Genomic DNA, 13119 nt, shown 5'->3' on the forward strand with positions numbered 1-13119 from the left:
TAATAATAATAATAATAATAATAATAATAATAATAATAATAATAATAATAATAATAAGCATATCTTTTTCGCGCCTTTCGTCCAAATGTTAGTTTTTTTCCAAGAAGACACGTTCTAAAGCTATCCTCCCTATCCGACATCATCACAAAGGTTTTCTTCTTACGTTGCTGTCGCAAAAATAATTCCATTCTTTCTTGGGACCAGGCAAAGGGAGAAAGAAAAGGAAAAAAGGAACTGAAAAGACTTCAATTTTTCATTAAGTCAATCTCAGATGAGTCGACCTCGGGCTACAGATGCCTTCATTCTGATCAATACTGCTGGACTCCAACAAAACGGCTTTTTAAAAATTATAATTTAGCTGTAAAAATATGTACAATAATATCATATTATACTGCTGGACTCCAACACAACGGCTCTTTAAAAATTATAATTTAGCTGTAAAAATATGTACAATAATATCATATTATACTGCTGGACTTCAACAAAACGTCTTTGTAATAATTATAATTTAGCTTTAAAAATATGTACAATAATATCATATTATACTGCTGGACTTCAACAAAACGTCTTTGTAATAATTATAATTTAGCTGTAAAAATATTTACAATAATATCATATTATACTGCTGGACTTCAATAAAACGGCTTTTTAAAAAAATATAATTTAGCTGTAAAAATATTTACAATAATATCATATTATACTGCTGGACTTCAATAAAACGGCTTTTTAAAATTATAATTTAGCTGTAACAATATTTACAATAATAGCATATTATACTGCTGGACTTCAACAAAACGGCTTTTTAAAAAAAACCCATCTAATTTGGCCGTAAAAATATTTACAATAATATCACATTATACTGCTGGACTTCAACAAAACGTCTTTTTATAAATCTAATCATAAGGGTTTTCGGATGTCAGGCCAGCATATAGATAGTATGTGCTTGGCTAAGAAGCTCATAACATTGCCGTCCGGAAATATAACAGACCAACACACAAAACTGTGTGTATCCATGAACGTTTATAGTCAGGTTAATACAGTTTAATGAGTTTAACTCATAAACGCGGATGGCAAAAAACAATAACAAAGACCTGAGTGACGTCATCTTCGAACTATCTATATTATGCACACGTCTATTCTGACCCTTTCAAAATAAACATATTCAGAGTTTCATCCACTCCTTACAAAAAGAAGACACGATTTTGTTGTTGGTTTTTGTTTTCAATCCACACAAAGAGCTCGAAAAGTCCGGACAATTAAAACCATGGGGAAACTGAAACTCACTGGGATGAATAATGCAAAACATAGTATAGATAGAATGCGCTTGGCCAAGGAGTTCACAACATTGCCATCCGGAAGTATAACGGACCAACACACAAATTCTGTGTAACCATGAACTTTTATAGTCTGGTTAATACAGTTTAGTGAGAACAACTCACAAACGCGGATGGCAAAAACAATAACAAAGGCCTGAGTGACGTCATCTGCATACTATCTATAGATAGTTCGAAGATGACGTCACTCATTTATTTGTTATTGTTTTTGCCATCCACGTTTATGAGTAATGCTCACTGAACTGTATTAACCTGACTATAAACGTCCATGGATACACAGTTTTGTGTGTTGGTCCGTTATACTTCCGGATGGCAATGTTATGAGCTTCTTAGCCAAGCGCATACTATCTATAGAGTAAAATTACAGTAAAACAATTATAATGTTGTCGCGACGTGACACTGACAAAACGCATATTTACAATTTTGGCCAAAATTAATCCAGAGACGAGGGTGAATCTCCCCATATTATGTGTAATAGTAGCACGTCTGACCAGTAATCAGAAGGTCTGAGGTTCGATCCCCAGTCGAGGTCGACTGATTTTTTTGGGATGGTATTTTTTTTTTTCTTGCTTTCTCTGGAATCTTTCATACACAATTGTTCAGTTCTTTATCTTGTATAAATAGATCAGTTATTATAATCATTAAAATTATCGATAAGAATATAAGTATAAGCTATATCTACAGCTAAGAAAAACAAGATGAATTTTTAAAAAAGTGTTGGAACTTGCCTGCCATTGTGCTGATTCCCAACGCCGTCCCAAGGGTCACGTCAATGTATTCGCCCTGAAAAGAATCACAAAGAAATCACAGTCTACACAGACGACTAATATCCCTCCCTGTCTTCTTCCTATTACTTTTCCCTGTTAATCCACCTTCATCTCTTATTTTACATTCTTTTCATCGCCATTAGCATCATCGTCGTCATCATCATCATCATCCTCGTCATTGGCATCATCATCATCATCATCATCATCATCATTATTATCATCATCATCATCATCATTTCATCATGCTCGTCATGGCACATCATCATCATCATCATCATCATCATCTCATCATCATCATCATCATCGTCTGTATCAACCCATCATCATCTCATCATCATCATCATCATCATATCATCATCTTATCATTCATCTCATCATCATCATCATCAACTCAACTCATCCATCTCATTCGTCATCATCATCATCATCATCACCATCATCAACATCTCAATCAAACCCGTCATGGTTCAACTCATCATATCCCCATCATCATAATCATCAACATCAACTCATCATCATTATCATCAATATCATTATCATCAACATCATCACATCATCATCATCATCATCATCTCATCATCATCAACTCATCATCATTCTAAAATCATCATCATCATCACATCATCTTCAACACTCCACTAGTAGAGAAATAACCTAAATCATGACGTAACATAATAACTTTAAAAATTTTTAAAAAACATATAAAAATTGAGATTTTATATAGTGCAAATCCACTAAACGTGCTCAATGCGCTTTACAAAGGGTCCCAGGTCAACAGCAACATTTAACATGTAGGACGGGACATAACGCCTGTTAGGCGATATTACAATTTTTCAGACAAAGACAACGCTATTAGGGGCCAGGTACTCATTATACACCTGAGTACGGTGAGAGAATGTGAGTAAAGGCCTTTTCCAAGGACTCAACTATGCATCGAGCGCGAGACTCGAACCCAGGATTTTCCGATCCGAAAGTGAGTGTCATACCACTAGACCACATAGTCGCTAATAACGACACGGTACTCATTTTACACTTGAGTACGGTGACAAAATGTTATTAAAGAGCTTTATTTTTTTCTCCAAGGACTCAACTACCTATGCGCCGCTCAGAGCGGGACTCGAAACTAAGGGCCTTCAGATCCGAAGGCGAGTGTCATACCGCTAGATCACACAGCCCCACTGTTAGTTAAATTGTGTTGATATATCAGAATCCCTAAATATACTTTTTTTTTTTTAATTATTAAATATTCATCCCATAGGGGAATTTTGTCTCAAGGGTCTATTCCAAGGGAAGATTGGAATAACCGAGGCGACAGCCGCAGTGCATGGCAGCGCCGCAAATTATTGAGCCAGGGCGAGGTGACTTGCTCAAGGTCACACAGCGCGGAGGCGTGTGATCGAACTCGGTACAGTTCGGGTACGAAGCAGAGAGCGTACCGCTGAACCACAATACACCTTATTCTGTCCCTCACTCACGTTTCTCTCCATAGACAATATTATTATTATTTACGTTGCCATCTAGATAATTGTAAAAATATTTGTATCAATCTATTCATATCGTTTATTCACTAGATATAAATATTCTAGATAAACGAAATTGACAACAAAATAAAAAATTATAATAGTTATAACAAAAGATTGTTTCTATTAATACTTATAATCGTGAAAAAAATGCATGAGCACGCATGTGTATTTATGTTGCATACGTGTTGTTTGTTTTGAGAGAGAGAGAGAGAAAGAGAGAGAGGGGGGGGGGGGGGTAGAGAGAGGGGAGGAGAGAGAGAGGGAGCGACAGAGTGTTTGTGTGTGTGTGTGTGTGTGTGTGAGAGAGAGAAAAAGAGAGAGGGGGGGGGGAGAGAGAGAGATGGAGAGAGGGGGAAGAGAGAGAGGAGAGATAGAGAGGGAGAGAGAGGCAGCGAAAGAGAGAGTATGTGTGTGTGTGTGTGTGTGTGAGAGAGAGAGAGAGGGGAGAGACAGAGAGAGAGAGGAGAGAGGGAGCGACAGAGAGAGGGTGTGTGTGTGTGTGTGTGTGTGTGTGAGAGAGAGAGAGAAAGAGAGAGAGAGTGTGGAGTGTGTATGAGTGTGTGTGTGTGTGTGTGTTGGTACTACATGAAAGATATAAGAGTTACAAGAGACGAGTACATGATAATCCATCTATTGAATCTCTATTCCGATAGATCGGTGGGGCATGTACGTTGTATGTATCAATGTATGTATCGTATTGATGTAGGCAGAGCTGCCAACTTTATGTACGTTTTATGTATCAATGTATGTCTTGTATTGATGTAGGCAGAGCTGCCAACTTCACATTTCAAAACATCGTAGTTTCCAAGGGAAAAAAAAAAAGAAAACGTCACTTTTAACGGCTTCAGAAATAAATAATTTGCCCTTCGCATGTTCCGAAAATGCCTCAAAGTCCTGAATATAGAACCTAAGAAACTAAACTTTGCTTTTCAACAAGATTTATTGAGTCAAAGAGGCGAATGCAGCTCTACTGGGCAGGACTGGTTGTCATGGCTATTATTATACCTATTATAAGAAGATGCGATGCGTCTTTATTGATTCTACGATGATGGCTGCCATACCGAGAGAGTCAGTCGGAAAGGAAGAAAAGTAGGTGAAGTAAGGATTAGAAGGGAGGAGGAAAAAGGTTGGGGAGGGGGGGGGGGGGGGGAAGATGGGCGGGTGGGTTGGCGGGAAATAGGAGAGAAGATGGGTGGATTATGGGGTGAGGGAGTAGGGGGGGGGGGGGATCAATACCAGGATTTTCATTACAGGGAGATTCTGCTTTACACTTACACTGTCAGATCACTTTTGTCTTTTTCTTCATTTGGACAGAAATCATTTACTTAATATAATAATATATTATGCGGCGACGTGGTCTAGTGGTATGACACTCGCCTTCGGATCGGAATGTCTTAGGTTCGATCGAGTCCCGCTCTGAGCGGCGCATTGATGAGTCCTTGGAAAAGGCTCTTTACTCACATTTTCTCACCGCACTCAGGTGTAAAATCTGTACCTGGCAATGACACTCGCCTTCGGATCGGAAGGTCTTTGGTTCGATCGAGTCCCGCTCTGAGCGGCGCATTGTTGAGTCCTTAGAAAAAGCTCTTTACTCACATTTTCTCAACGCACTCAAGTGTAAAATGAGTATTATCGCCTAACAGGTGTCATGTCTCGTCCTACATGTTAAGTGTTGCTGTTGGCTAGGAACCCCTTGTAAAGCGCTTTGAGCACGTTTGATGGAAATTGCTTTAAATAAAAGCTCGATTTTTACTTTACTACATCAATCGATTAAAGTTGACCCCAAGCCGACGTTTACATATAGATAGTATGCAGATGACGTCACTCAGGCCTTTGTCATTGTTTTTGCCATCCGCGTTTGTGAGTTGTTCTCACTCAACTGTATTAACCAGACTATAAAAGTTCATGGTTACACAGAGTATGTGTGTTGGTCCGTTATACTTCCGGATGGCAATGTTGTGAACTCATTGGCCAAGCGCATTCTATCTATAAGCAGGTCTGATAACCGAACGCAATTATGGACCGGATTTAACATTGTTGTGCAATGGACAATATTTAGCGTTGGTTTGAGAGTTTGAGAGTATTATAAAACGAAGTTGGCGTCACTCAGGTCTTTGTTATTGTTTTTTGCCATCCGTGTTTATGAGTCATCCTCAATAAACTGGATAATATATTATATATATATATATATATATATATATATATATATATATATATATAGAGGGGAGAGAGAGAGAGAGAGAGAGAGAGAGAGAGAGAGAGGAGAGAGAGAGAGAGAAGAGAGAGAGAGAGAGAGAGAGAGAGAGAGAGAGAGAGAGAGAGAGAGAGAAAGAGAGAGAGAGAGAGAGAGAGAGAGAGAGAGAGAGAGAGAGAGAGATTTCCATTACAACATATACAATATAATTATTTTTAAAATAAAATTCCCTTTATTCATCCCCAAGGGGAAATTTGTTTTTAGGGTCTATTCCATGGGAAGACTGGAATAACGCAGGCTTCAGCCGCAGTACAGCGCCGCAAATTGAGCTAGGGCGAGGTGACTTGCTCAAGGCCACACAGCGCAGCGGCGGGTCGTCGAACTCGGTAACTTTTGGGTATGAAGCAAAGACCGTACCACTGAGCCACACTGTCAGACCTGCAAATGGGTAGACATTGTTGTCCTAAACCTATTAAAGATTCTGAGATCTGAAATTTTCGAAGCGGTCTTCAAAGCAGTCTCAGGTTTGAGACTCTTTAGAGAAGGCAGGGAATATTTGTAACCGACTAACACGTCCCTACTCTGGAAAAACTTGTATTTACAAATTTGGCCAGAAAACTCGTCCTTCAATTTTGGACCGATTTAAATGGCCCTCATATTGGCAAAAAAAAAAAAAAACAAAAAAAAAAAAAACTCTCAAACTTGGAAATTCCTTGAAGACATCGAGAAGTCCCAGGTTTGAGAGTTTTTGTCAAGACGAGGATCAGTTATATCGATCGATATTTGAAGGACGAGTTTTCTGGCCAACGTTTTAAATACAGTTAATTTCAGAGTACCACTGTTAAACTTGGGCTTTGATATAGCGCAATATCCACTAAACGTGCTCAACGCGCTTTACAAGGGGTCCCTAGCCAACAGCAACACAACATGTAGAACGAGACATGACGCCTGTTAGGCGAGATTTCATTTTTTTTCCGACAAAGACAACGCTGTTAACGGCCAGGTATTCATTTTACACCTGAGCACGGTGAAAGAATATGAGTAAAGAGCCTTTTCCACGGACTCTACTATGCGCCCAACACGGCTCGAACCCAGGACCTTCCGATCCGAAAGCGAGTGTCACACCACTAGACCACATAGCCGCACTAACTGGTTCATATAATTTGAAGTATGTAAACGTTTTCTGATCAAAATCAAAAATAAAAGCGTTTTGTCGGTGAGCGACTGGAAGGTCTGCGATTCGATGTCGGTCTCAAGATGATGATTTTGTCTCCGTTAGTTGATGGCCTCAGCTTTGGTGTTAGATGGCATGGATGTTGGTTTAGTTGTTTTGGTTTAGATTGTGTGTTTGTTTGTCTGTCTGTTTGCTTTGTTTTAAAATGTTGGTTTGTGTGTTTTTGTTTTATTTTGAATAGTTAGTTTGATCGTTTTGTTTTAGATTGCTTGTTTGCCTGATGTTTTGTTTAAAACTGATTGTGTGTTTTGTTTTGTTTTAAAATGTTGGTTTGTGTGTTTTTGTTTTGTTTTGAATAGTTAGGTTTGATCGTTTTGTTTTAGATTGCTTGTTTGTCTGTTGTTTTGTTTAAAACTGATTGTGTGTTTTGTTTTGTTTTAAAATGTTGGTTTGTGTGTTTTTGTTTTGTTTTGAATAGTTAGGTTGATCGTTTTGTTTTAGATTGCTTGTTTGTCTGTTGTTTTGTTTAAAACTGATTGTGTGTTTTGTTTTGTTTTAAAATGTTGGTTTGTGTGTTTTTGTTTTATTTTGAATAGTTAGTTTGATCGTTTTGTTTTAGATTGCTTGTTTGCCTGATGTTTTGTTTAAAATTGTTTGTTTGTGTGTTTTTCTTTGTTTTGAATTATTGTTTGTGTGTTTATTTTGTTTTGAATTGTTTGTGTGTTTGTTTAGTTTCGAATTGTTTGTTTGTGTGTTTGATATTTTGTTTTGAATTGTTTAGTGTTTATTTTGTTTTGAATTGTTTGTGTGTTGATTTTGTTTTAAATTGTTTGTGTGTTTGATATTTTGTTTTGAATTGTTTGTGTGTTTGATATTTTGTTTTGAATTTTTTGTGTGTTTGATATTTTGTTTTGAATTGTTTGTGTGTTTATTTTGTTTTGAATTGTTTGTGTGTTTATTTTGTTTTGAATTGTTTGTGTTTATTTTGTTTTGAATTGTTTGTGTTTATTTTGTTTTGAATTGTTTGTGTTTATTTTGTTTTGAATTGTTTGTGTTTATTTTGTTTTGAATTGTTTGTGTTTATTTTGTTTTGAATTGTTTGTGTTTATCTTGTTTTGAATTGTTTGTGTGTTTATTTGTTTCAGATTGTCGGTTTGATTTAATTTGTTTGGTTGAGGTTTTTTGGCTTTTTATTTCTCCAAGAGCAGACTGTTCAGTTGATTGAATGATTGGATGTTTTGATGATTTTAATTTTTTTTTCCTTGTGTGTGTGTGTGTGTGTGTGTGTGTGTGTGTGTGTCTACGATGGCATTTTAAAGATGACAATGGTGATGATGACGATGATGATGACATAAAAAGTACTAAATTTGTTATTTGCGGTAGTAATATACAATGGTTACTGATGATGATGATGATGATGATGATGATGATGATGATGAAGATGAAGATGATGATGATAATGATGACGTTGATGATAATGATGATGTTGATGATAATAAGGCTGATGATAATCACACCTGACATGACTGGAAATTTTATAGTTTAAGAAAATAAAAAAAAAGATGAGAGCATTACACGTGGTAGTGCTACGATAGTCATACTGAATCCAAAAAAACTCGACATGAATGGTGAAAAATCAAAGGTTTTACTTACAAAACAAATCATGAGTAAATTATCCAAAAATCCAAACCCAATGAATGGAAATGTTTGGTGCAGTGCAACTGAAAGAAAACACAAAATGGTAAAAAAAAATTACTGTAAGAAAACACAAAAGGGTAAAACTACGGTTAGAAAATACAAAATGGTAAAATTACTGTAAGAAAACACAAAATGGTAAATTACTGTAAGAAAACACAAAAGGGTAAAACTACGGTTAGAAAATACAAAATGGTAAAATTACTGTAAGAAAACACAAAAGGGTAAAATTACTATAAGAACACACAAAAGGGTAAAAGTGTGGTAAGAAAACACAAAAGGATAAAATTACGGTAAGAAAACACAAAATGGTAAAATTACTGTAAGAAAACGCAAAAGGGTAAAATTACGGTAAGAAAACACATAGGGCATATTACTGTAAGAACACACATACGACAAAATTTCTGTAAGAAAACAAAGGGCAAAATCACGGTAGGGCAAAATTATAGCAAGATCAAACCAATATCATAATAATTTTTATTATTTTAGGGCTAGAATTTATTCTGGTTTCTCTAGTTTTAAACAATTACAAACAATTAAGATTCCTTGCTATCCTTTGGATCGGATACTACTCCATCGCCACTTCTCCTTCAGAGCCAGGCTTTGATAAAGTGAAACAGACCAGCAGCAATTTCTAACTACCCTTTGAATAGGACGCTAGTCTACTGCAAAGTACTTTCCGTCATATATAATAGACCCAGCTTCCCAGTCACTACTGGGTGGACAAGAGGAGTCAGAAAAACAAATCTCAACTTCACCCGGAATCAATCTTGGTCTCTTTGCGTGTGAAACAAGTGCTCTACCATCTGAACTATCCGCAACCTTCTATCTACTCTACCATACAGTAGGTATTTGTGTCAGTGCATGAAATAATCAGTCGGAAGGTGAAAATGTTGGATTTCCATTTTCTTTTGGAAAGTTATCCAGAGCATCTTTTCTCAAATTTCATACTTTTTCAACTTGACTAGCTGTAAAAATATTTGGAAGTGAAAATAAGCTTAGATATTTCCCGAATATAATGTACAAAAAGGGTTGATTTAATCATTTATGATAAAAACTCACTTTGGATAAAAATTGACCTTCTAACTAAACTTGGCAATATCTCAGTTCAAACCTTTTCACCATCCGACTGATTATGTCATTCACTGTAACATTTTTCTACCAGATCTAATAAAGTCCCCAAAAAGTGCTGCATCGACAGGAGTATTCTCTTGAGGACTCTCTTTCTCTAGAAACACCCTAGCCCTCTAGAAACAAAAAAAAAACAAAAAAAAAAACCCTTGAGCTTTTAAAAAGCGCAATATCCATTAACCGAGCTCATAGGGTTCCCAGCCAACAGCAACGACTTACCATGTAGGTCAAGACATGACGCCTGTCAGCGGGCGATATTGCAATATTTTTTTTCAGACCCAGACTTCACTGATAACGGCTAGGTATTCATTTTACACCTGAGTATGGAGAGAGAATGTGAGTAAAGAAGAGCCTTTTCAAAGGACTCAACAAAACGCTGCTCAGAGTAGGGCTCAGACTCAGGATCTTTCAATCTGAAGGCGAGCTCATACTACTAGACCATATAGTTGCCTTCCAAAGGTTTTACAACATTGTCCTTTAGAAGATATGTTTAAAGGAAAACATATTTTGTTCTTTTTAAAACTAATATGTTGTCACACCTGTATAGCTATCTCAGCACTTCCTCATGACATGGTAGAGTGCTCAACAAATGCAATGCATTATAATTATAATAATAATAACAATCATTATTATAATTACCATTATTATCATTATTATATATCATTATATTATTATTTATATTATTATTATTATTTAATTTTATTTTTATTATTTATATATTTATTATATTATATTATATATCATATATTTTATTATTATTATTTATTATTATTATTATTATATATATTATATAGTATTATAGTAGTATATTAGTATTATATAGTTATGTATATAGTAGTAGTATAGGCAGTACTAGAATAGTAGCTAGTAGAGTAGAGTAGTCAGTAGTAGTAGTAGTAGTAGTAGTAGTAGTAGTATGTAGTAGTAGTAGTAGTAGTAGTAGTGTAGTAGTAGTATGATGTTGTGTATTATTATTGATGTTGTTGTTATTATTATTTATTATATTATTATTATTATTATTATATTATTATTATTTATTATTATTATTTTATATTATTATTTATTATTATTATTATATTATTATATTATTATATTATTATATTATTATTATTATTATATTATTATTATTATTATTATTATTATATTATTATTATTATTATTATTATTATTATTATTATTATTATATTATTATTATTATTATTATTATTATTATTATTATATTATTATTATTATATTATTTATTATTATTTATTATTATTATTATTATTATTATTATTATTTATTATTATTATTATTATATTATTATCATCTATTATTATTATTATTATTATTTATTATTATATTATTATTATTATTATTATTATTATTATTATTATTATTATTATTATTATTATTATTATTATTATTATTATTATTATTATTATTATTATTATTTATTATTATTATTATTATTATTATTATTATTATTATCACAATACTTAAGAAATCAAATTAACACGTAAAGTGTGATCAGAAAGTTTGTCGTGATTAAAAACTTCTTGAGCAATAAATTCAATTTTGCTGCAAAGCTGAAAAAGACAAAGCTGATGTATGCTGTAGCTAAATTCCTGAAATATTTGTCATTGTTATCTGGAACATGGGGGTCCCGATAGCTCAGTTGGTAGAGCACTTGTTTCAAAAGCCAAGGGAACAAGATCAATCCCATGTGAAGTCGAGACTTTTTTTTCTGACATTTTTTCCCTGTCCACCCAGCAGTGATTGGGTAGCTTGGTCTGATAGATCTAGCGGAATGCACTTTTCAATAGACTAGCATCCTATCCAAAGGGTAGCAGGAAATTGAAATTGTCCATTTCATGCTTTAAAAAACAAAGATAAACTCCTGCTCCATGGGCCTAATGGCTCTGTAGGACTTCTTTACCTTGAACATACAATGTAACATAACACAAAACAAGTTGTGGATTGCACTTTTTAATGGTTCGCTAATACTATCATGTGACAAGATCTTATTTTTATTGACTAGTAGTTGAATTTGAAAATTGTCTGATAAAAAACAGATAAATATTACTGACGTGAAAAAGAGATATAATCAAAATACGATTGTTTACCTTGCTTTAACTGCTGCCTGGAAGGTTTAGCTGCCTGTCCAACTGAAACAAATAGAAAAGTTTCAATGATTTTATCTAAAAATAAAAAATTCCTGTATTAAACAAATCATGGAAAAACTTTCAACATCCAGAAAATTAAAATTTTACTATACTGCCATGAGGGGATCCCTGACAGGCCAGCAGCTCAGTTGGTCGGTAAAGCACTCACTTCACAATCAAAGGGACTGAGATCGATCCCTGGAACAGTCGAGATTATTTTCTGACTCCCCCCCCCCCCCCCCCCCCCCCTATCTACCCAGCAGTGATTGGGTAGCTCGGTCTATTAGATCTGGTGGAAAGTACTTTGCAAAAAATGAGTGTCCCATCCAAAGGGAAGCAAGCAATAGCTATTGCCGGTTTCACACTACAGAAACTGGGATAAACTCTGGGGTTCTACGGGGCCAATGGTTCTGAAGGACTTTTTTATCCTGCCATGTTTGGAACCTTTGTAAATTTTCGTAAATACATTATTATGAACTGATAATACGCAGTCAGGTCTCTTAAAACCAGCACTCCACAATCTGGATGTCCTCATCATTATCAGAACATGGTTGGTCTGGGGACAGATATTTTCTTGATTTCTACACCGTAATCTGGAAAATCCACATTCCGGATGTCTCTGTAATCCAGAAAAAAGGATGGAAATGGAGGTAATCAGATAATGGAGATGTGACTGTAACTAGTTTCACCAAGAAATTAAATTAAGAAATTAAGGAGCAGGCATGGTGTAAGATAAAGATCTAAATAAGTGTGTATGAAAGGTGCCAGAAAAGGCAAGAAAGAAAAATACAAGAAAAAAAAAAACATCCCAAAAAATCAGTCTACCTTGACTGGGGATCGAATCTCAGACCTTCTGATTACTGGTCAGAAGTGCTACCATTACACAATGTGTAATGGTCTGAAAACGTTGTTTGTTTTGTGTTGTTCCCTTATATATGAGTCACATTTACTCACTTTATCTTTCTCTCCATTTTATTGGCTCATTTAGGAACCTCTAATTTTGGTTTTACTAAACAATTAATTGCTTGCTACTCTTAAGATAGAATCTTGACCAATTGAAGCAAGAAATGATTTTGGTATGTGTGCGGCTATGTGATCTTGTGGTATGTCACTCAGTTTTTCATCGGAAGGTCCTGGGTTCGAGCCTCACTCGGCAC

At 35.0% G+C, this 13119-nt stretch overlaps 1 protein-coding gene across 1 annotated transcript in view; it reads right to left on the reverse strand.

Moving 5' to 3' along the window:
* The window catches only part of LOC144963229 (transmembrane protein 65-like), a 39255-nt gene that overhangs the window by 24135 nt on the left and 2001 nt on the right, over positions 1-13119 (reverse strand). Inside the window, exons 2-4 of the mRNA XM_078897066.1 lie at positions 11924-11965; positions 8646-8713; positions 2063-2117 (exon numbers count right to left, since the gene is read on the reverse strand). Coding sequence (XP_078753192.1) covers positions 2063-2117; positions 8646-8713; positions 11924-11965 — 165 coding nt within the window. The remainder of the gene's footprint in view (positions 1-2062; positions 2118-8645; positions 8714-11923; positions 11966-13119) is intronic.

Source organism: Berghia stephanieae, chromosome 1 (genome assembly GCF_034508935.2).
Source record: "Berghia stephanieae isolate SIO BIC M18660-M18661 chromosome 1, UCSD_Bste_1.3, whole genome shotgun sequence".
Classification (NCBI taxonomy): Eukaryota; Metazoa; Mollusca; class Gastropoda; order Nudibranchia; family Aeolidiidae; genus Berghia; species Berghia stephanieae.